Source organism: Diadema antillarum, unplaced genomic scaffold (assembly GCF_040938485.1).
Source record: "Diadema antillarum isolate AM-2024a unplaced genomic scaffold, OU_Dant_1.0 scf00000091, whole genome shotgun sequence".
NCBI classification, from domain to species: Eukaryota; Metazoa; Echinodermata; class Echinoidea; order Diadematoida; family Diadematidae; genus Diadema; species Diadema antillarum.
This window is the reverse complement of record NW_027270980.1, coordinates 2608308-2630471: the sequence shown is the minus strand read 5'-3', so window position 1 is coordinate 2630471 and position 22164 is coordinate 2608308. Positions and strand designations below refer to the sequence as shown.

Below are 22164 nucleotides of genomic sequence, written 5' to 3'. Positions count from 1 at the left end.
AGATATGACGACTTGAATTGTGCAACTAAAGAGACCTAGCAAATACACCTATGAAGGATAGAATACATCACTCAACTCTTCTCTCAGGATTTTCATGACGGAATTGAATCACGGTTGGTGAATGGAATACAGAGTAACAAACTGGCAAGCTAACACTTTAAAATGAAAGTATGCTACAGTTTTTCATCACACACACATACACATTTCGAATACATCAGAATTATTTACAAGTATGAGTTGAAATACATAGTAAAGGAAATCAGAGAGGCTAGACCTGTTTCACTGGATTGAAGATTTCCCTCCTATCTTCTTGCAGACATCACAGAAAACCAGCCCATTTGATTCCATGTACAATTATGTACATTCAGAACATGTTCTAAACCAACCCCCCCCCCCCCCCAAAAAAAAAAGAAAAAAAAGAATGCATCTCATACAAACATTTACAGGGCTTCAGTCAAAGTAACTTCCTTTAAAATTACCAAAATAGATAAAAGCAAACCGGAGGATGGGACAAAGACTATCTTCGAGACCCCTAAAACGACGGCTTTGTGTTTTGCCATCAGTTTTGCATTCCTTATTTCACTTGGTGAATGAGCAAAATGCTTTTATGCCTATCCAGTTCTAAGAATGTCTAATGCAAGGTTTATGCACAAGAAGCATTTCTTTACCTTACTACCAGTAATTATTATTGTGCAAAAGGGATACTGGAATATACAGTACTCATCAAAGACTGTGAATCAATGAAGTAATAAGCATACCCTCAGTCCAACTAATGTAAATTGGAGTTGGGTCAGCCTCTAATAATAAAGCCCTCTAAGATATTTCTCTTTGGCATCATAGCATGCATCGCATGAGGACTGAGGTGACCCCTACGCATGCACATCATTTGTGAGACTTTTACAAATACTGTCTCAAGATTAAGAAAAAAAAAATTCCAGCAAATAAAAAAAAAAATCAAGATGGAACATGCACATCTCCTTGGATTAAGAGTAAGGGTTGTCCATTAGTACCATGACAAGAATGTTCCTTAGAATTACTCTATTCCATATAAGAACAAGCAAAAAATTTTCACTGAAAACTAGACCAGTGTTATTAGTACCGAGTACTTAGTAGCAAATTTTCTGCCCAGCTGCATCATTAGACATCAGGGGTGATGACTCTTGTTAGATACTGACGTTTCGTCTGTTTAGAAAATAAAGAGGGTGGGAGATGCAGGACAGCAGAGGGGTACACCAGAGATGAAGTCCCTCCTTAGAAAGAAATAAAGAGGAGGAAAAGTACAAGAACCAGGCCACGAAAAGTCGCTGATGCATATATTCATTTGTAAAATTCATACCCTGGTTGCCCACTGTCTACAGTATGATAAAGTATGTCGCAAAGAGTAAAGAGTCGGGGAGGACAAGGCTAATCAGTTCTTGTCTGAATCCAAACCTACTGGATCAATTTTCTGTTGCTCCTAATTCTGTTGGTCACAGACAAAGTGTTCCATGTGAAAGGGTGCCTACACTGTACAGATTAGATCAGGCTGTGACTGCTTGGCAGGAAGTACTTCTTGGACTCTGACACAAAACACCAAGGCAGAGGCAGGGTAAGACGTAACGTGAATCTAATCAGTCTACTCCATGCGCAATGAGACATAGTAATGTAGTTAAAGCTTGAAGTACTAATGGTTCACTGACAATTTGAAATGTGGTAGTACACAAATCCATGATTTCTTACAGCTGAGGGGAAGAACATGCAAATCTTGTCCTACTGGATACACACACCCAGTTTGCTCTTGATAATCTCTGGCAAACTTGGCAAAGCCATGTTGTATAAAGACACCTGCAAACAAAACACTATCATTGCATAATGGCACCACAGATGCACTGGTGCTCACAGCTCCATTACAAAAGTGTAAAAGAATATAAGTAAAAACAAAAAAAAACAAAAAAAAATCAGTAAAAACCAAGGCAGCAGCAGGACAAGATGATGAGCAGATGTGTGCACTTGGTGGTAATCACTTCACATATTCTGTGACAATCATCATCAGAAACAAGCTTGCTAGCCTCCGACATCCCAAGTTTAAACATTCAACACTTCAGTTTTTCACGGTATGTTGGACAGTCAAGCCTGATTCTCCAAGACCATTCACGAAGAGAAAAGATTTCGTGCCGCATGATATAATAGCACAAGTCTCGGCATTTACCAGGTGTTCACATTCGAGCATCGACTGGCATTCCTTTTTAACAGAAGGAAGTCAAATGAACACTGCAAGAACACAGGCCGAGATATCGATAGTTGCTAGGATCATCAGTGCTCCCTGTCATTCAATAAACTTCACCTCAAAGTCAGTGAGATAGATTCACCAGCTCACACCTATCAATGTCCAAAACCAAGCGGTCACAACGAAGACAGAAAACTCTCATACGTGTGCATTTTGTCAGAGCATATGCCTTTAAACACCTAATCAGGGAGCCTGTCCAACTGAGCAAGAGGTATATCCAGGCACAACCTCTTACATTTGTGGTCTTGTCATCTTGTTGCAAAATATCCTTGAATAGCTGGCATGGGACTTGTCTATTTTTGCCGAAGCTGCATCATGGTAGGCAGAAGGGAGGAGTTAGGGCCGCACTGCCTCAGGAACGGGTGCTCCAGAAGCTCAAAGGCAGACGCCCTCTGCGAGGGATCCCGCACCAGCAGCCGATCCAGGAAACCTTGAAGGCGGGGTGAAACCTGCACACACACCAAAAAAAAAAAATTAATAATAATAATAATAAACTAGAAATGTCGCTAAGGCGACTGGTATGCCTCCGCCATAATGCATGATTCTCCTAATAGGTACAGATAGTACATGTGGACAATGTGTGATTACATTTTCACAAAAGTGGCAAAATATTAAAACGACAAGTTTGTCACAAATGTGTTAAATGTTCACCTTCCTTGACCTAGCTTTAATTGGATGAATACAACTGTAGGAGAGCATGTATTTGGGAGTTAAGGACTTTGACTTGACTTTGACCCATTCATATGTTTATGCATCTGAGTTATTTTCAAGGTACAGAGAAAAAGTGCAATTTCTGTATTGAATAGTAAATTGTTACCATTTTCATCTGGCCTTTGACCCTAAAATTCATAAAATAATCACTGTCACGCAGAACATGCATAAATATGTAGTATGTTTCAAGATAACTTGAGCCAATTCCGAGATATGGAGGAAAAGCTTAGTTCAGCACTTTCACTTGATCTTTGACCTTTTGACCTATTGAGGCAAAAACAAAAGAAAAAAAAAACTTTCCAAAGAATCTCTATTAGGTTATGCATGCATACACCAAGTGTAAAAAATATAATAATCCTGCCAGCATTGCATAAACATGACGGAAATAGTAAAATTTTGAAGTGTTTCCCTTGACCTTTGACCCCTGACCTTTGACCCCATGAACCCTAAATGTTCTAGATAATCACTGCCAGTCAGTACATGTATATATACTATGTTCCATGAAGATACCTTAAACAATTTCCAAGGTACAGAGAAAAAAGGTGAAATTTTAATATTTTTACTTGACCTTTTGACCTTTGACCTTTGACCTCATGACCCAAACTTTCACCAGAGAATCTTAATTGCGTAATACATGTATACACTAAGTTTCAAGAAAATATCTTCAGGCATTGCATAGATATGGTGGAAATAGTGAAATTTTATGTATTTGACCTTGACCTTTTGACCTTTGACCTTGAGCATGTGCACCAAAAAGTTGATAGGCACAACTTCACCCCCTAATACACATACATGCCAAGTTTCATTAGGATACCTCAATAGGTTTTTATAGTTACCCTGTCCACAAAATTCATTACGGACGGACGGACGGACGGACGGACGGAAGGACGGACGGACGGACGGACGGACAACCCGAAAACATAATGCCTCCGGCACCACTTCGTGGCGGAGGCATAAAAATGAAAAGAAAAAAAAGATGAGGCAAGAGTTAATCACAGACTTTTTCACATACTTCAAGAAGGCAATTCAAGTCAAAACACTGCAGAGTTTAGCCCTTCCATCTGGAAGCTATCATCACAGTTTTGGGGGATGGGGCATTTAGGAAGGGAATGAGGGACAAAGAGGTCACATGTGGGATTGAGAAAAGTTATCCTCTCATCATCCGGCATCGACAGGGCTACAAACCCTTTCAAATCAAAATCAAGGAGATTCCAATGAGCAATCAAGAAGATGCTTGTGTATTCTACAAGCAACTCAAGAGGCCAAAGTAAAATCTATACCAAGGAGGCTTTTGTATTCTGTTAAGAGAGAAAAATACAGTTTTCAGAGAGCCTCCTTCACAATCAGCTAGTCTTGGCAGCTGACACCTGGGACAGTTTGGGGATTTATAACAACCATCACTCTCTAACATCTATGAAAAGGAAAGGAAGGAGACTGATTGGGTTGCTTTAATACCTTGTGGGTGCTCTTCAGCTTGGGTGGGGGCATATCACGGATGCGTCTCATGGCCTGGAGGGGCGGCTCGTTGAAGAACGGGGGTTCTCCATCAACCATCTCCATCACCATGATGCCAAGAGACCAGATGTCAACCTGGGAATCAAACATGGAGTCACTGGATAGGTTAGGCAACGGCACTTTTAGAACCAATTATGAATGGAATGAGTCATCTGCTACGATGCCCGTAGGGAAGGCTATACAGGGACGAATGCAGCAATGCCAACCTCTGCAGATCAACACAAATACTGAACGCGCAGTAAAATGGCAATTTGAAGACTGTATAAATCCTACTCTGCTTGAACACTGAGAATATTGCACATATTGGGCATGCTAAACCAGACATATTTCTTAGAATGAAAATCATGTTTTCCAATATTTGATGATGACAAATCACACTACATATCATTCAAACATACTAGTTGGCAGCTCCTATACATGGCACATTGCAATTCTTCTTACATGCTAGCATTTTGTCCACAGGAGTGGTCAATATGTGAGAGACACTTGTTCCTATTTCACAGTTGTTGTTTTTTTCAACAACACTCAGAAGTGTGCCAATATAAGGGGAAAAATACACAGCCATTTTTTTCTAACCCTTTTTTTTTTCATTTCTCTAGGGCAGTGTGACCTAGTATGAATTGTGGGTAAAGTTGTCAAATGTAATACTACCTCAATTAAGTGGGGAACTACCAATGAAAACTTAGGAAATCTTATAGTGTAGCGAAAAAAAAAAAAAAAAAAAAAAAAAGCTGCTGAAAGCTGCTGAAAGCTGCTGAAAGCTGCTTATCCAATAGTGGCAAGCCAATGGAGTAAAATGGAGCCAAAAGGAGCCTGAGCTTTTGATCCTAGCAAAATCTTAATCAATGACAATCAAGTAGGGAAAGCAATCACACATAAAGACGACATACAACAAGTCAGTGGAAGGCTAGGGACACAGAACAAAGAAAACAAAAGGAATGGGCTAGAAGTCAAAGGCAGGGAGCCCATCAGGTAAGGGAAGGGGATTAGAGAAAGGGGGTTGACAGACAAAAGGTAGAGGAGGACCAGTGATGATCCCAAGGATAATAGGGGGCAACCTGTCAAGGATGAAGATGAATAGGGAGGCAACACCAAACAAGATAAGGAACAACAGAATGATAAGGAATAGGAATAGAGTGAAATAGCAACAGTTGGCTTTCTCTACTCCTTTTTCATTTTGCCTCTAATGAAGGTAGTGCAAGGATAGAAAGCTCAGGCCCCTTTCGACTCTGAAATCTTACATTATGAAAAAGCAGAATACAAGTTGGAGAGAGCACAAAACAAAAGAGGAGATCTATGGAGATATTCCATCCATTTGTTCTATTCTAGGTCGCCATAAAACACAATTTGCCGGTCACTGTTTGTGTGCCAAGGGACAAATAACATCTGAAGTAATTTTCTTGAGACTACCCTGCCCATAAAGAGAGAGAGGAGGTCTATGAACAATGTTGACTACATCGTACGAGATATTGGGCATGAAATAGCTGACATTAAAATTGCAAGGTATTTTGTACTTGATCTTGGATGCGTCCATCAAATACTTGTAGTAGAAGCAGTAGCCAATTAATAAATTAAACAGACATCAATGGCAGGTCAGTAGGATTTGTTAGCACAAAACAAGAGTTCCATTAGAGAGATGTGGCATTGACATTTTATTAAATAATCCACAATGACAAATTTGTCAAACAATGAACATGGATATTCATGGCTAGAGGTGAAAGTAAATCCTACCTCTGTGCCGTAGGGTAGCCGGGAAATAACCTCAGGTGCCATCCAGTATGGTGTTCCGACAAGAGACTTCCTCTTTGGGGTGTCTGACGAAATCTGGGCGCAGAAGCCAAAATCTGACAGCTTCACCTGGAATGAAAATTGGCCAAAGGTAGATCAACTTTTGCATGTGTCCATCAATACTTTGGAGGTAAGGGATGGCAGTCTTGCCATAGAGTATTAGCATCCTGCAACTTTAAAAGCTAAGGTGAGTGTTATGCAAAATCTGATTTATATTAGATTATATTTACACGTTGTATGTTTTTTTCTTGTAAGGCTGCAACCGCTGAAGAAAAAGATACAACAAACTTTGAAAAATTTTCCACTTCCAGAAATATCTTCTACACAATTCATTGTCTTAAATAGCAACATCATCACTACTGCAGCAGACAGTCTTACCACTTGAATTATTCACAAATAATTTAATAAATACAAACACTAATGCATAAACAAATAAATGAGAATTAGCAATACATCTCCTAGACTTGGTAGAAATTGTCAGTCATGAGATGATATCAATAACTAGAAATGTCGCTACAGCGACTGGTTATACCCCCGCCAAACAACATTTCATAAGCTTTGGTCAAGAAACTGAGGAAGTAGTTAAATCCGCAAGATCTTTCCTTGATCTTCTGCCATTAATATGCCGTTACCATGGCAACGTACTTTAGGGTACTGTCGAAAAATGCGTCTTGCACATCTACAACCAAAGGCACACATCTGTACCAAGTTTCATGGAAATTGGGCAAAAACTGAGGAAGTAGTTTGCAACACAAAATTTTCCATCATTTTGGCTCATAATATGTGAGCTGTTACCATGGCAACATACTTTTTGTCACTGTCAAGAAATGTGTCATGCTGACCTATATCCTAAGACAAACATTCAATATGAATTCCATGAGAATTGGAAGAACACTGATGAAGCAGTTTTGCCATGAAGCATTTTGCCCTATATTTTACCAATAACATGCCGTTACCATGGCAACGCACTTTTTGCCACTGCGGAAATATGTGTCTTGCACATTAACATATTCAGATGAACATCTGTACCTAATTTCATAAAAATTGATCAAAAACTGTGGGAGGAGTTCGCGACGCAAGATTTGTACCCATTTTTGCCCATAATATGCCGTTACCATGGCAACGTACTTTTGGGTACTGTCAAAAAATACATCTTGCACATCTACAACCCAAGGCACACATCTGTGCCAAGTTTTATGGGAATCGGTTGAAAACTGAGGAAGTAGTTCGCGACGCAAGATTTGCAACGGACCGACCGCCCGACCGCCCGACCGACCGCCCGACCGCCCGACCGTCCGCTGATTCCTATATACCCCCTTCAAACTTCGTTTGGCGGGGGTATAACAACAGGACGGAGCAAAATGATGGCACAAAGGATATCAAATGATAATGATACAAAGAATGCTAGCAAAGCAAACTGTCATGGCAACACAAACAATGACGTCATGCCGACCTTGCCATCATGTGTGAGGAGGATACTGTCGCTCTTGATGTCGCGGTGGATGACACCCTGCGAGTGGAGGAAGGCCAGAGCCTTCAGGATGGCTTGACACACATAGGCCACTTGCTCCTCTGCCATGCGTCTGTTTGGGGGGAAGAGAAAAGGGATGCATGTCAGCCCATCACATAATAGCATTGCTACAAATGAAGAGTTTGAATGCAAAACGAGTTAACTCCATTCTTGCTAGGTTGAGATATTTGCAAATAAAGCTGCTAAAAGAAATGAAAATAATAAGAAAATATGGGATATTTTCTATTGTAGCTTTAAGATTATTTCTCGCTGTTTTGCAAGTGAGGTATCACCTGAAAGGTTTTATTTTGCTCTATCTGATGACGAACTTACTTTAAAATTTTCAAAAATGACCCTTTGCCCATTTTGCAATAAAACTCTTCAAATCCTCGTAGGCACAGTCTGATATGAGATGGTCCTTGCAAACAACTCTACTTTCCCCTTTCTATAACAAGGCACCTCCTAATGACAGCTGGGAAAATATCTTACTATCAACATGAAAAATAGTAGGAGGAGATTAATTTCTTGCATGCTGTGGTCCATCTATCTAATATGCTTATGGCAGCAATCATAGAAGTGAATGCATGCAACACACAAATGGAACCAGTCCTTGCCTCTTGCACATGTACAGCTGTATGATGAATGATAAATGATTGATAATCTACAATTACTTCAACCATGAACAACAAGTCGTGATAAATGGAAACCCTTGAAAAATCATAGGCAGCTATGGGTAAGCTTCAATGGTTTGAGCAGCTCCAGTGAGAGTGACCGTACCTTTAATGAAGTGCAGCGTGTAAATCACATGCCACGCACATACCATTCAGTGTCTCTCCCGTGCCTGTGATATTTATCTTCTTATCAAATTAGAACACCTGTCCCATGATCATCATTCCTCCATTACTTCTTATGGTTGAGTGACACTTGGTATGTTATAACTTGTTAAAGGGATGATATGGTTTTGGTTGAGATGGGGGATTCAGATTTTAACTTTTTTTTTTTGGAGATAGATTAGAAACCACTTATGAAATATCAAAATACATAAATTCTAAGAGAAATTCAAAGTTTACTCGATGAAAATTGGTTCTGAGATACATCTAAAAACAAAGTGATCCTAATAAAAGGTGGGTCCCACCCTTTATTAGGACCTCTTTGTTTTTGGATATCTTGGTCATTTCAAAACCAATTTTCTTCAAGAAAATTTGAATTCCTCTTAGAACTGTATGCTCTTTAATATTTCATAAGAAGTTTCTAATTATCTCACGAAAAAGTTGGTAACCTGAAACCTCATCTCAACCAAAACTTTACAATCCCCTTAAGCTAAAACAACAAAACCGAAAAGCAAGCAAATCTCTCACATTCCCAAACTCCCACAGGAATAGAGCATGATTTGTAAGTGGTATGAGTTTATCGACAGCACATAAAGTGTTTTGAGAAATCAGAGCTGGACAATCCAAAACATAACTGTAATCCGATGACTGATGGTACCGATGGCACCTAAGCCAAAACAGCTGATAACAGGATGCATTAGCTCGGATGGCAGTCTTCTCCTTATTTAAACTATCTCACAACTGTCAGTCCACACTACACTGACTTGTCATCATGTGCAGTGTAGTTCTCAGTGGCATTGTCAAGGTTAATTGAGACTTTAGCAAGAGCCCATTCATTTCCATCTACTGGTAATACGGAAAAAGAACTAAGTTTCCATTTCTCTACAGCATGTATTAAATTTGACACAGTTCAAATGCAACACAGTCCAAATCAGAGAAAGTGCATGACCACATTTCACTAATCTAATCAATTCCCAGTAAACTTCACTATATTTCTCTTTAAAATCATATAGAATTTCAGTATTTTCGGTCTCCATTTCAGTTCAATTATCAGTCCAACTTTAATATTCTCAATTGTAGCTTGCATTTAATATCTGACTATTTTGTTATGTTTTTCATAATTCAAATTTCATATGTCATCTTTAATCAACATTCAATCTTCATTCATTCTCATGCTGAAAACATGACAATTTCAGCTCTTGGGTTGCTAATCAGGAATTGATTTTGCATGATATGAGCTATTACTTTATCTTGAATTTGACTGTCATGAAAAGTGCGTTGTTGCTCACCCTGTGTGTGTCACTATGTCCGTCAGAGCGCCCCCTTCCAGGAACTCCATCACCACCCAGAGCTCGTCTCCCACCAGGAAGCTGTCGTACATCTCCACGATGTTGGGATGTTTGTAGTCCCGCATGATGACCACCTGGATTGGATGATTAAGTGATACCTTACAGCACACTCTTGTGGTGAATCAAATGTTTAAATGATTTTTGTTTGCTCACGTTAGGACTGAATGTAGCAACTAGTTTGATTACACTTCGATAAATTGCATAAACCAGCTTTGCTTTGGTTGCTGACTGAAAATAATTTGCCCGATTATACTCCTTGGTTTGGACCTTATCCCAATATCTACTGGGAATCTTTTGTTGTTTCTATCATAGCCCTGAATACTGCCTCGTGAGCATGCCGCTGTCTCACTGAAATTTTCTTTGTATGCCACAACAGTGAATATTTCAAAAAAGACCAGAGAGAAGTTATAAAAAAATCACGCTTTCACATGAAATACACATAAAAATCTACAAAGGGGTGACACTCCCATGATTGCACCAACCTGATGCTTGGTTACAACTAAAAATCCTTAGTCCCATCTACCAGGTATATCTGAGGGTGAGTGACGTAGGACAACGTCCAGGAGTACAAACATGCATGTGTGTCTGAACAGGATATACTGTAACAATGCATGTCTGTGTCTGAAACAAACCTCATTGAATAACAGTTCTCTCCTCTGCTGTTTCCGGAGGTCCATCTTCTTGACCGCCACCTGTCGTCCGCTGTGCTGCTCTGTTGCAATGCACACGATGCCCGTGGACCCCTCCCCAATCTTGATGAAGTTCTCTAGCCTAGTTGTTGGGTCGCCCTGGGTGACCACCATCTGCAGGGCGTTCCGGAACTGCTCGTGGGACACCCGCTGCTCGCCGGGATTCGGGGTGGGGTTGCTAGGCGAGGGACTCATGCGGGGGTTGGAATGTGGCGGAGGATACTGCTGGCCCGGAGGGGGAGGTGGGCCGTGGCTAGGGTGCTGCTGCCTGTTTGGTGGTGGCTGGTATCTCCCCTGTGCATCAGGATGGTGCTGCAGGAGCAACATTTAGCAACATGGTGTTAGCATGTCATACACGGGGGGGGGGGGGGGGGGGGGGGGGGGGGGGGGGGGGGGGTCCTAATTTTTTCAACAATTATCATTTACACTAAATTATGCTAATTTATGCATAATGATGCATGAAATCAGACAATTTGGTATAAATCACTAAATAAAGCTCAAAACAGGCACGTTTTTTTGTTTAAATATTCTTTTTAGTGTCCTTAGCAAATGTAAGAGAAAAAAATTGTGCAATCAGAAAAAATTTCCTAAGTATTTTATTGTTTTTTGAATTTCTTACGTATTTCTGTTTTTTTCGACTTTATGTTTTTCATTGTTTTTTCGATGAAATTTGTCCGCGACATTGTTCCGAACAAGAAAATATGTTATTAATTGATTTTAATCAATAAAACCCCCAAATAAATCATGCTTTTATGAAATTTGCCTGTAAACACAGTTTGCATAGAAATTGTACACAAATTCACGTTTTTGAGCAATTTTTGGTCTGACATGCACATGCATATTTATGCGCAACTTCGGAACCGCGCGCCTGGGCATCGCAAATTTGTTGTCAAAAGATGCGGGAGACTCGAAAGAAAAAAGTCATGAAACGTCGCGGCGATAGCTTCTTGCGATAGCGATACATCGCGCGAAACGTCGAGGGGGCGGCCTTGGAGGCCCCCCCGGCCTAGTTAGGGTTAAGCCGTTTTCAGTCATCCAAACTGTACAGTAGGAAAATCTGAAATATTACCTAACTGGACACAACTATTCCATTGTGTTTTGAGTCTATTTGAAATTTAACTCAAACTTTCATAATCCTTGTCCTTGGAAACACATGGTATCTCTACTCTTCATGGAAAATGTGTGTTTCAAGTATACCACTACTAAGCAAGGCAACCAAAACACACAAAAAATATTAAAAAAATATCTTTTACTTTATTGCTTTTTTCAAAGAACTGTAGTGAGTTCCCTCTGACAGTCTAAAGGCAATAAAAAATGTCTCATTCATGCATAATTTTCATCGGAACCTTGCATCAACTGTGGTGGGTTAATTCAAATTATAAAATGGGTTCAAGAATGTAGCCAATAGGAAGCGCTGAAATGAGTCACATGTGCTTTGGTTACTCAGTCCCATTGCACTGCGTGTTAAATCCTATTGCCGATCGTCTGTGCGCGCGGCGGCTCCTTTGAATTGCATGCATACGCGCTGTCAATCCTGTAAACAACTTCTAGTTCGGGCTGCCGGCCGGCCTGCCTTTCTTCCCTTGTGCATAACATGTGTGGCGTACGTATCATACGTACAGTGTACAGTAGACCAAGCGTTGTGGGACCGGATGCGTACATGGAGTCACTTTGAAGGGCAAATCCAACGATTTAGCAGGTTAATTCTCACGCCGTTTTCAGAGTATGTTGTCTAGTAGGCCTATATGAGGAGTCTATATCAAGTCTTTAAGGTAAAGGGTGCATATTCTATGTAAAATAAGTAAGTTTTCATGCGGGAACTTAAGTGTCCGGAAACCCAACCCCCCATCATACTTATATGTGCGGGAGTTCCGAGTGCGACGTGCGTAAATGTTCAGGACGAACATCTTCGGACGTCTTGACCCACAAAGGTACGTGAAAAACGCTGAAAAATGCTGTTAGTTTTCAAATTTTCGACCCATTTTATAAAACAAATGATGCACAGGATTATTTCGTGGCGTTAGTGGAGGCGTATAGCTCACTCTCGGGTATTTACAATGTAGTGCAACATGCACTCGGCTTCGCCGCGTGCATGTTTCACAATATTGTAAATACCCTCGAGTGCACTATACGCCTACACTAACGCACTCTATCCTGTGCATCATTTGTATACTACTATATTAGCTGTTATCATCGTGAGGGTTTAATTTTTGCAAATTTCAGGAATCACAGTAGGACTGCGCCATTTGTAAACATTTGAAAGTACATGTGTAGGTCCATTAATTGAACAAAATAAAATCTTTCCAGTTATACCTCACTTATTACATAACAAGGAATATGTTTGAAGTCATGATCAAAATATCCCATATTTTCTTGTAATTTTCTTTGTCTTTTAAACTCTTTAATCCCAAATATCTCAAACGAACAAGAAGTGAGTTAACTCATTTCGGGATCAAACTCTCCATATCATCAATAGTCCCACAGGCAGTGAAACTCAAGATGCTTTACTACGCAGATTTTTTTTATCCTACCTTGGGAGGGAAGCCCCCGGGTGGATACGACTGGCTGGGTGAGTTGGACGACATCCGCGAGCCTGACCCTCCGCTGCTCGTACTGTCCCTCTGCTGGCCCTGTGGGTCGCCTTGGGGTCCCCTGGGACCGGAGTAACCCTGAGGCCCTCTTGGACCGGGGTAACCCTGAGGCCCCCTTGGACCTGGGTAACCTGGGGGTCCCTGACCCTGGGGAGGGTGACTCCGAGGGTCTCCTGGCATGCCACGAGGAAGACTCTGGGTATCCATTCTCCTGGAATCCAAAGGGTATTAAACGTATCACTGCTACAAGTCTTGAATGAATTTTCAGCCACACACAATGCAGAATGCACTATCATTCTATTGTACTGCAACATGAAACATACCAATTATTCATTTATCATGTACTATATCATTTGGTATAGAAGAACACTTCTCAAGTATTCTCTGGATTTCTACGGCTGTTATATCACCATCCTTTTTTTTTTTCTCTCTCTCTCTCTCTCTCCAGACAAAGAATTTTAGTCTCATTCAAAATCTAAGAATGATTATGTACAATATTTACATTAATATTCAAAGAATCTGGTTCTACAGGCAAAGGTTCTAAATGCTGCACATAAGAGTTGCTAAGATAGACCTCCCAGTAGGGTGTCAAAAGTTTAGTGCTCTGTTACAAACTGTCAAATTTGGTGAATTCTCCAACTGAGCATTCTGATACAACTATATCCTCTTGATCTTGGTACTAGCAAGTACAGTGTAGGTCTCTGCACAAAACCATAGTCACTTCACTCACATATTGCATCATGCTTCCACACCAAATCAATTGCATTTTACAATATTGTTGCAAATCTGTTTTCCCTCTCACCACATTTGCTCAATGATATGTCATATCACGTAGAATTGCCATCAGTTTTGACTGTGACATAGTTTCCAGTTCAGTATGTGGGTATGGATTAGAATGAGGATTAAGCTAGCACCTGTGACAGTTGACGGAGCGAGCATGACAACAGCAAGTATCTTGGAACTAATGTACTAAAAAAACACTGCCGCATCAAGTAACAGAAAGGGATTCTTGGATCCAACACCAACCTTGGGTCCATCTGCCTGGGATCTTGCTGGCGAGGATCACGGTATCTGGGATCCTGATGCCTCGGATCATTCCTGGGGTCCATTCTGGGATCACCGCCACGAGGGCCATTCCTGGGGTCAAATCGGGGATCATACCTCGGATCCTGTCTGGGGTCCTGTCTTTGGTTGTTTCTGGGATCATTTCTGGGATCGCCTCTTTGGCCGGGGTAAGCGTCCCTGGGCGGGGGCTGGTCCCGCCTGGGATCCACGCCCCGTCCCAGACTGGCCGCCTTATTCCGCCTCTCGTTGAGTGCTCTTGGGTCCCCACTGCTGTAGCTATCCATTCTCTCATAGTTGTCTCTATGGTAATTGTCCATGGGCTCATAATTGCCCCGACTGTCCACTGGCCTCTGCTGGCCGGGGCCGGGCCTGTCTGCAGGCCCATTGAGTGGCGGCGGGTTCCTCTCAGAGCGTCCATTATATGTGCCCATGTTCTCATTGGGCCTGTAGCTGCCCTCCCTGGGTGGGTACTGGTCTGACTGAGATGGCCCACTGCCTCCACTCCCTCCACTGCCGCGGGAATTCAACCTTTCTCGCATCTCGCGAGTCATCATCATCTGCTGTGGATTGCCGTGTGGACTCTGATCATAGGGATGAGCTGGTATCTGAGTACTGTCTTCTCCTTTTGAATCAGGACCCTGTTTTCAAATTTGGCATAATGAAGACAAATATGCATCATATATTACTGGCTTGACACTGTACTTTAACTCACACACACACACACACACACACACACATGCAAATCCATGTTATTTTCAATTCAAAGTGAACAAGATAAATACAGTACCTATGTCTGTAGGTACTTTGGTATCTTGGTATCAGTGACAAGCACAGTATTAGTTTGTTTCTTTGCTATTTTTGAATTTTACTAGCTTATCAATTCCAATTCCTTCAAGAAAAAGTTAGCTTCTCCAGTTATACAGAAATGGCAGGTGATATGATTACGCACTACAGTTAAACTGAAAGTCCCCCCTGAAAATTAGTTTGTGTGAATAAAAGCAGAAAAATTACAAAGGAGGAAGAGGATATTGAAAGTTTCAGCAAATTCTGATCAAAACGAAGAAAAGTAATTAATTTTGTTGATGTTGTGATTAATCAAAGCAACATTTTGTGCAGCAGCATGTGAGCTAACCTTCCATTTGCTCTGTGCATAAAATTCCATAAAATTCCATATTTTTTTGTTTTTGATGATGGAGTATTTTGCACACTGAGGTTGTCTAAAATGACAGGGTTGACAATGATTATATTATCAAGGGTGCATGCATGATTGGAGTATACTTGATTAGAACATGATTGAATTTCCGTAATATTTTGTAATACAGAGCAAAAGGGGGGGGGGGGGGGGGGGTGAGCTCATGTGTGAGATCCCTGAATTGCCAATTTGCATTTGATTGATCACAAATCACAACTTCCTCAGTTTTGACTAAAAAATTGCTCAAGCTGTTACCATGCTGTTCCTCTCATTCTTTTTTTTTCTATTCACACAAACTTATTTTCAGGATGGAATTTCACCATGAAAAAAAAAAATGAAAGCTCATCATTTTCTGTCACTTTCTTTCTGTCTTACCACTTCCTCTTCCATGTTTCTACGCCGGGTTCTCGGTGGGCTGCTCTTGCGAAGTGAGTTGGAGCGTGCCACAGAGATGCGTGGCTTTACGCCATTTTGATCTGGCAGCTGGGAGCCGCTGGTGCCCCGAACGATACCCTGGACATAAATGCAGAGATGTACTTGTCAAGGACAAAGCATTTTTCTGGAAGTTTACATCTCATGCCAAACAGTCATTCAGATGTTCATGTATAGTGTACATTCACATACTGTAACACAATGTATAACAGTACTCATTGAACGTCTTCAAATATCATAAAGCTAAAACAGATCAATTCTTTTCAGTTGAATACATCTGATGTGTACATTGTATATATGTGTATATACTTTGTAACAAAGAGCAGCATGTAGATAACTATAGAACAGTGGAATCCTAGCTACTTAATTGTAGGATGCCATCAACTGTGAAACCTCCATAAAGCTTGACAAATAAAGTCAACTTACAATGTTTACATTATTAGCATCCTAACAAGTACAGGTACGATTGCTGCAGGGACATACAAATGTATGGATCATATTACCTATAACATTAAAAAAGCAGCTCATAATGGAAGGTTGTACTATCTGCACAAGAGGTTTGAATAATATCTCCTGTATATAACCTTTATATCATTTCACTAGCATCACCATCAAACCACGGAGAGTTGAACCAATTTATACACTGTATGTACTCATCGCACAATCATGGATGGCAAATCAGCATTCTGTGCCCAGAGTGCTCCAGCACAGTAGTTGAAAAAAACAAAGCAAAACAAAACAAAAACAAATCCCTCATGAAATTCTCCATCAAAGTCAACTTTCAGCACAGCAGGAGATGATTTATGGCACTCTGTTTAAAATCCAAGCCTTGCTTTCACAAGGACAGACTGTAGCTGGTACCCAAGCACGAATGGAGAGTGAGATGTATAATTTACACTGTATACACTCAAGTGTGGCTCTCTATTCCCGTTCGCCCATTACTCACATTTTAAATTACGTACCCATGTACAAAGATATTAACGAAGCTATGAGGCAAAGCCAGGTAATTGCACTATTGGATCAATAGATCAGATCCCCGTGAAGCTGAGGTTAACAAGCATTGATTGACTTTCAATATCACTGTCTCACTTTACTGAGTGTTGTAAAAGTGGATACATTTGTGCGTGAGTAATTTTTCACGTTCGGCTGGGTAAGATGAGTTTCATGCGTTTTTAATTTTGCGGAATCAAGACATCAACTACAACAAGATTGTACTGGAACATATGTTGTATGGCACGCAAAAATATTTGCTTGCTTTTATTTTCGCTCTAGTTTCTGGTTGTGCGAACTGCACGAAAATTGCCACTTTAACAGTACATTATACAGGATGACCATCCATCTCATTGCTACCACCATGCCACCTCTTTGCAATGGACACCAACACTGGATAATAGAGCCACTGCATAGGTTGCTGCCACTAAACACTAACATGTAAAGTGGCAGTGAGCGTCGAAAAATAACACAGTGCCTATCAATGCAGTGTTTATTATCATAACAACTCCACAGGAGTCTGCTTATGAAAATATACACATCTGTATAGACACCTGATGAGGTAGTAACCATCATGAAGAGACGTACGGTTTCTTATATCTCCGAGAACATGACAATTCGACAGGGGTCTGGTTATGAAAACATTTTTGTGCGTAAAACAGGTAACTGGAGAACAAGTGTCACGCTTAGCTGTCCAATATTTTGCTACACCAGGGATATTCCTTGCAGTATTGGAATGTGAATCATGAAGTACACACTCTTCAAAATGTGGCAAGATAAACACACACACACACACACACACACAATGAAAACAAGGAAAAGTAGAAATTACGCGGTGCGTAACATATGTCCCCGCCGGAAGTAGCATTTTGTAACAAAATGTGCAATATAGGTAAAAAATCAAGGTCAAAGGTCAAAGAAGTCAAAGGTCAAAATTCTGTGTAGAAGTTTTGAAGCCCTCACCTAGTGCCATCACATAAAGCAAATGGAATCGAAATTGGGTTAGAAATGGCGAAGGAGTAGCATTTTGTAGCCAATGTACAATATAGGTCAAAAATCAAGGTCAAAGGTCAAAGAAGACAAAGGTCAAAATTCTGTGTAGAAGTTTTGAAGCCCTCACCTAGTGCTATCACATAAAACAAACGGAATCGAAATCGGGTTAGAAATGGCGCAGGAGTAGCATTCTGTAGCAAAATGCACAATATAGGTCAAAAATCAAGGTCAAAGGTCAAAGAAGTCAAAGGTCAAAATTCTGTGTAGAAGTTTTGAAGCCCTCAACTAGTGCCATCATATAAAGCAAATGGAATCGAAATCGGGTTAAAAATGGCGAAGGAGTAGCATTTCGTAGCAAAATGTACAATATAGGTAAAAAATCAAGGTCAAAGGTCAAAGAAGTCAAAGGTCAAAATTCTGTGTAGAAGTTTTGAAGCCCTCACCTAGTGCCATCACATAAAGCAAACGGAATCGAAATCGGGTTAGAAATGGCGAAGGAGTAGCATTTTGTAGCAAAATGTACAATATAGGTCAAAAAATCAAGGTCAAAGGTCAAAGAAGTCAAAGGTCAAAATTCTGTGTAGAAGTTTTGAAGCCCTCACCTAGTGCCATCACATAAAGCAAACGGAATCGAAATCGGGTTAGAAATGGCGAAGGAGTAGCATTTTGTAGCAAAATGTACAATATAGGTCAAAGGTCAAGGTCAAAGGTCACGACTGAAATTCTGTGTAGAAGTTTCAAAGCTCCCATGTAGTGCTATCATATAAAGCAAACAGAATCAAAATTGGCTCATAAATGACAGAGAAGTAGCAAATTGAAGATTTTGATCACACACGGACGCACACACGGACACACGGACACACGGACACACGGACGGACGGACGGACAGACGGACGGACGGACACACGGACACACACACGTACGGAGCCCGTTTCATAGTCCCCTGCTCGAACTCGTTCGGCGGGGACAAAAAAAATCTAAGAATGGATGATGTAATCTGAACCATTTCTATTCATAGATACTATAATATAATATGGACTGGCCTTGAAGAGAATGTAACATTTATTGTCTGAATGAGAATAAATTGTATTGCCCGAGTTGAAGCAATATGATTCTGGTGAGGGCAATAAATGTTGTAATCCCTGAAAGTAACCAACCCTTATCATTATTATTAATAAATCAGACATTACAGCAAGTTTGACAATAGTGGCATTTACATCTTAAACTGCATTTCAAAGGGGGGAAATAAACAAGATAATAGATCCACTTGCTACAATGTATTACGGGATGCAGGACTACATGTAGCCATCTCTTGGTAAAAGCATAAAAGCTTATCAACAACAAATTTTCATTAGCGGGAGCTCAAGTGTCTGGATGCTATATTCCTATCTTTCTTAACATGCAAATATCATAATATACCCCTGCTGGCACATAGAAACGAGGGGAATACAATTTTGTAGGACCAAAGCCAGGTTTAGATGTCTGATGAGTAATAATAATGCATGTTGCCCCAATGTAATCATATCTCTCTCATGTATGGCACATGGAAAACACAACCAATCTATTCCAAAATACAATGTCACACCACCCATGATATAAAGTTTGTCAAAACTTTAGACAACAAACAACAGCGATTTGCTATCTCTGCTCGAGCTTTGGCAGTATAACGACTTTAGTATTGGCATTACAAAATAGAACACACCGACGAATTATCTTGCACGGTCACGTACCTTCATCTCAAACGCCTCTGTCTGGGTGATGCAGGATGGATCAACAATGGGCTTGGGCCTCTTTTCCTCGCCCCCGATGATGCTGGCCCACTGGGGCGGGAGACCAACATACTTGCCCGTCTTGCGGTCAAAGCCGGTGTGGACGCGGTGCTCAAAGTTGGACGGGTCGGATATCAGCAGCCGGCCGTGGTTCTTTTTCCGTGATGCCATGTTGAGAAGATTCTGTACAGAGAACAAACAATAGAAACACAGACATGCACATGTAATATGAGGATGACTGAAAAGATCTGCTACTTCTGACTTTGGAATTTTGATACAGTGGATATAAAACATGCTCAATCTTTTCTTCTTCTTCTTTTTTTTTTTTTTCATGCAGTTACCCCTCTGTATTAAAGAGAGGATCATCAATGCAATTAATACGGGGTATGCCAACATCGTGCATACAAAATCTTACTGAGGATATATTTGCGGTTGTGTATCGGTGTTTATGTGTGTATTATTGTGTGCATGTGTGTGATTACATACTAATGTTTGTTTGATTGTTTGTTTGTGTGTGTATGTGTGTGTGTGGGTGTGGGGATGTGGGTGTGTGTGTGTGGGTGTGTGTGTGTGTGTGCTTGACTTTGGAAGAGGGCATGCAATTTGTAAAATCTGACCTGGAAAGTTTTTCCACCATAGCCCAAAGTCACTACAGGGCTGTATGAGTGGCTGTGGAGACCCTACATTCTACATTAATTTATGGTTACTCTATTATATGTGAAGAAGCACTACAGCAGATGAAATGCAATGACAGTATTTAAAGTTGAATTGTATGCATGGTGTACTTGTATCTAGGTTCATTTCAAAGCAGTGCAGGAACAGTCATTTAGTGCATATAGTGTACATTAAGTAGGCATACATGTACAGTGTCCTGTGTGCTATTCTAATGTAAATGTATTAATGCTATTAACCCATTGAGGATGAGCCGATTTTGCTATAACAGACTATTTCCATTTTAGACACCTGCCCGAGAATAGTGGGGACTAGCCTTCTATGGTTAAAGCGAAAAAGCCACTACAGGTAATGTTTCTCCATGAAGCATGTCTTCATACAAACTTCACAATACCCATCAGGTACGATTTCACAATACACTTAAAATGCAGGTATCACAACATACATTTGTACACGTACAAGTTAGTAGGAAAGAAATAGTTGTCACAGTGTTTTTGTTTTTTTTTTAATGCGACACAAACAGTTTGCTTGTGGAATTTTTCAAAGTTTTCAAAGTTTGTGTGAATTACGCATGCGACATGAGAGTGTGGATCCTGTCAAGAAATACCAACCATCGTACAGCTGTATGTGTTTCACATGACCTGACACACTGCTTGTCTTCTCCTGGTCAGTGGTAGGAGATATTTATAAGCGAATGCACTGTGCTTAAAAAATACCTCAAGAGAGGTGTACTTTCTAGCAAGTATTAAATTGGTATTTCATGAATGAGAATAGTGATAACAATTGAAATACCATGGTACACTTGTACCTATCATGGTGGTATTTCGCCAATGAGATCGGTGACAGCAAGTTACTATACCTTGGTATTCAATACGACAGTGATTCCATTGATGTGAATGAACAACTGACTCTTCACAGTAAATAAAACAATAACATTCATTGACAGTCATGATTACATACTTGTACAGTACATGTAGTACAGGATCAAGACACTTTGACAGAGATGACACAATGGTATAATCATGGAGTGCTAGGTCCATGGTATAATACAGTCACTGTCCCCCAATTATGGGGATGTACAAAGTATGTACGTACACAGTCTTATTATAAGGCAGGGACTTGTGTCATAACATTTCTTCCTGCAGTGAATATAGAGTAATAATAGTAAAGCAATGCTGTTTACAACACACACAGCTGCACCTGATCCATCTTAGATATCTTGACCTTCAGACTTGACCCTGCCTTGGTACACAGTCCCGAGAACACTTGATGCCCCAAGTTGCTACACATGTGTAAGCTACTTGTACGTCTGAATGCCAACCAAGTACAGTATAATAGCTGGACATACCTGGCTGCCCTGCCCGGCCTCCCCCCCCCCCCCCCCCCCCCATAGCATACCAATGTCACCTCTACTCTGGGTAGAAATTTGTTAATTTCACTAAATTATCACTCACATACACACAAAGTGGTTCCACAACAGAGGCTAACGCCCCTTCAAAGCAGGGACTACCTTACTCTTCTTAATGGGCATATTATTTAAATAGTATGAAGATATTAATAATATCCAAGGCTAAAAACAACTAATAACTATTATAAATAAGACTAAAAGCATAGAACTGGTAGTCAGGTATATTCATACAGAACAATGTTGATATAGAAAGTGTATAGCTTCTAATATGAATAAGATAATTTTTTTTAAATAAAAGCATTCTTGTCATCTTTTATGTGAGCTACGGTACAAATAGCCAGATGAAACACTGAAAATTAGTTGCAGGACAGTCCTGGACCCTGTTTTATGAAGA

The 22164-nt window shown here is 40.5% G+C and overlaps 1 protein-coding gene across 1 annotated transcript; it reads right to left on the bottom strand.

Annotated features, from left to right (window-relative positions):
* Positions 1–1980: 1980 nt before the first annotated feature.
* On the bottom strand, positions 1981–19873 carry LOC139718201 (serine/threonine-protein kinase PAK 4-like). The gene is given in 10 exon segments (XM_071629681.1): positions 1981–2715; positions 4433–4567; positions 6224–6349; positions 7734–7863; positions 9910–10043; positions 10602–10970; positions 13190–13492; positions 14272–14952; positions 15882–16019; positions 19652–19873. Coding segments are annotated over 10 exon segments (2382 nt in total). The 5' UTR covers positions 19862–19873; the 3' UTR covers positions 1981–2559.
* Between the last annotated feature and the right edge of the window lie 2291 nt (positions 19874–22164).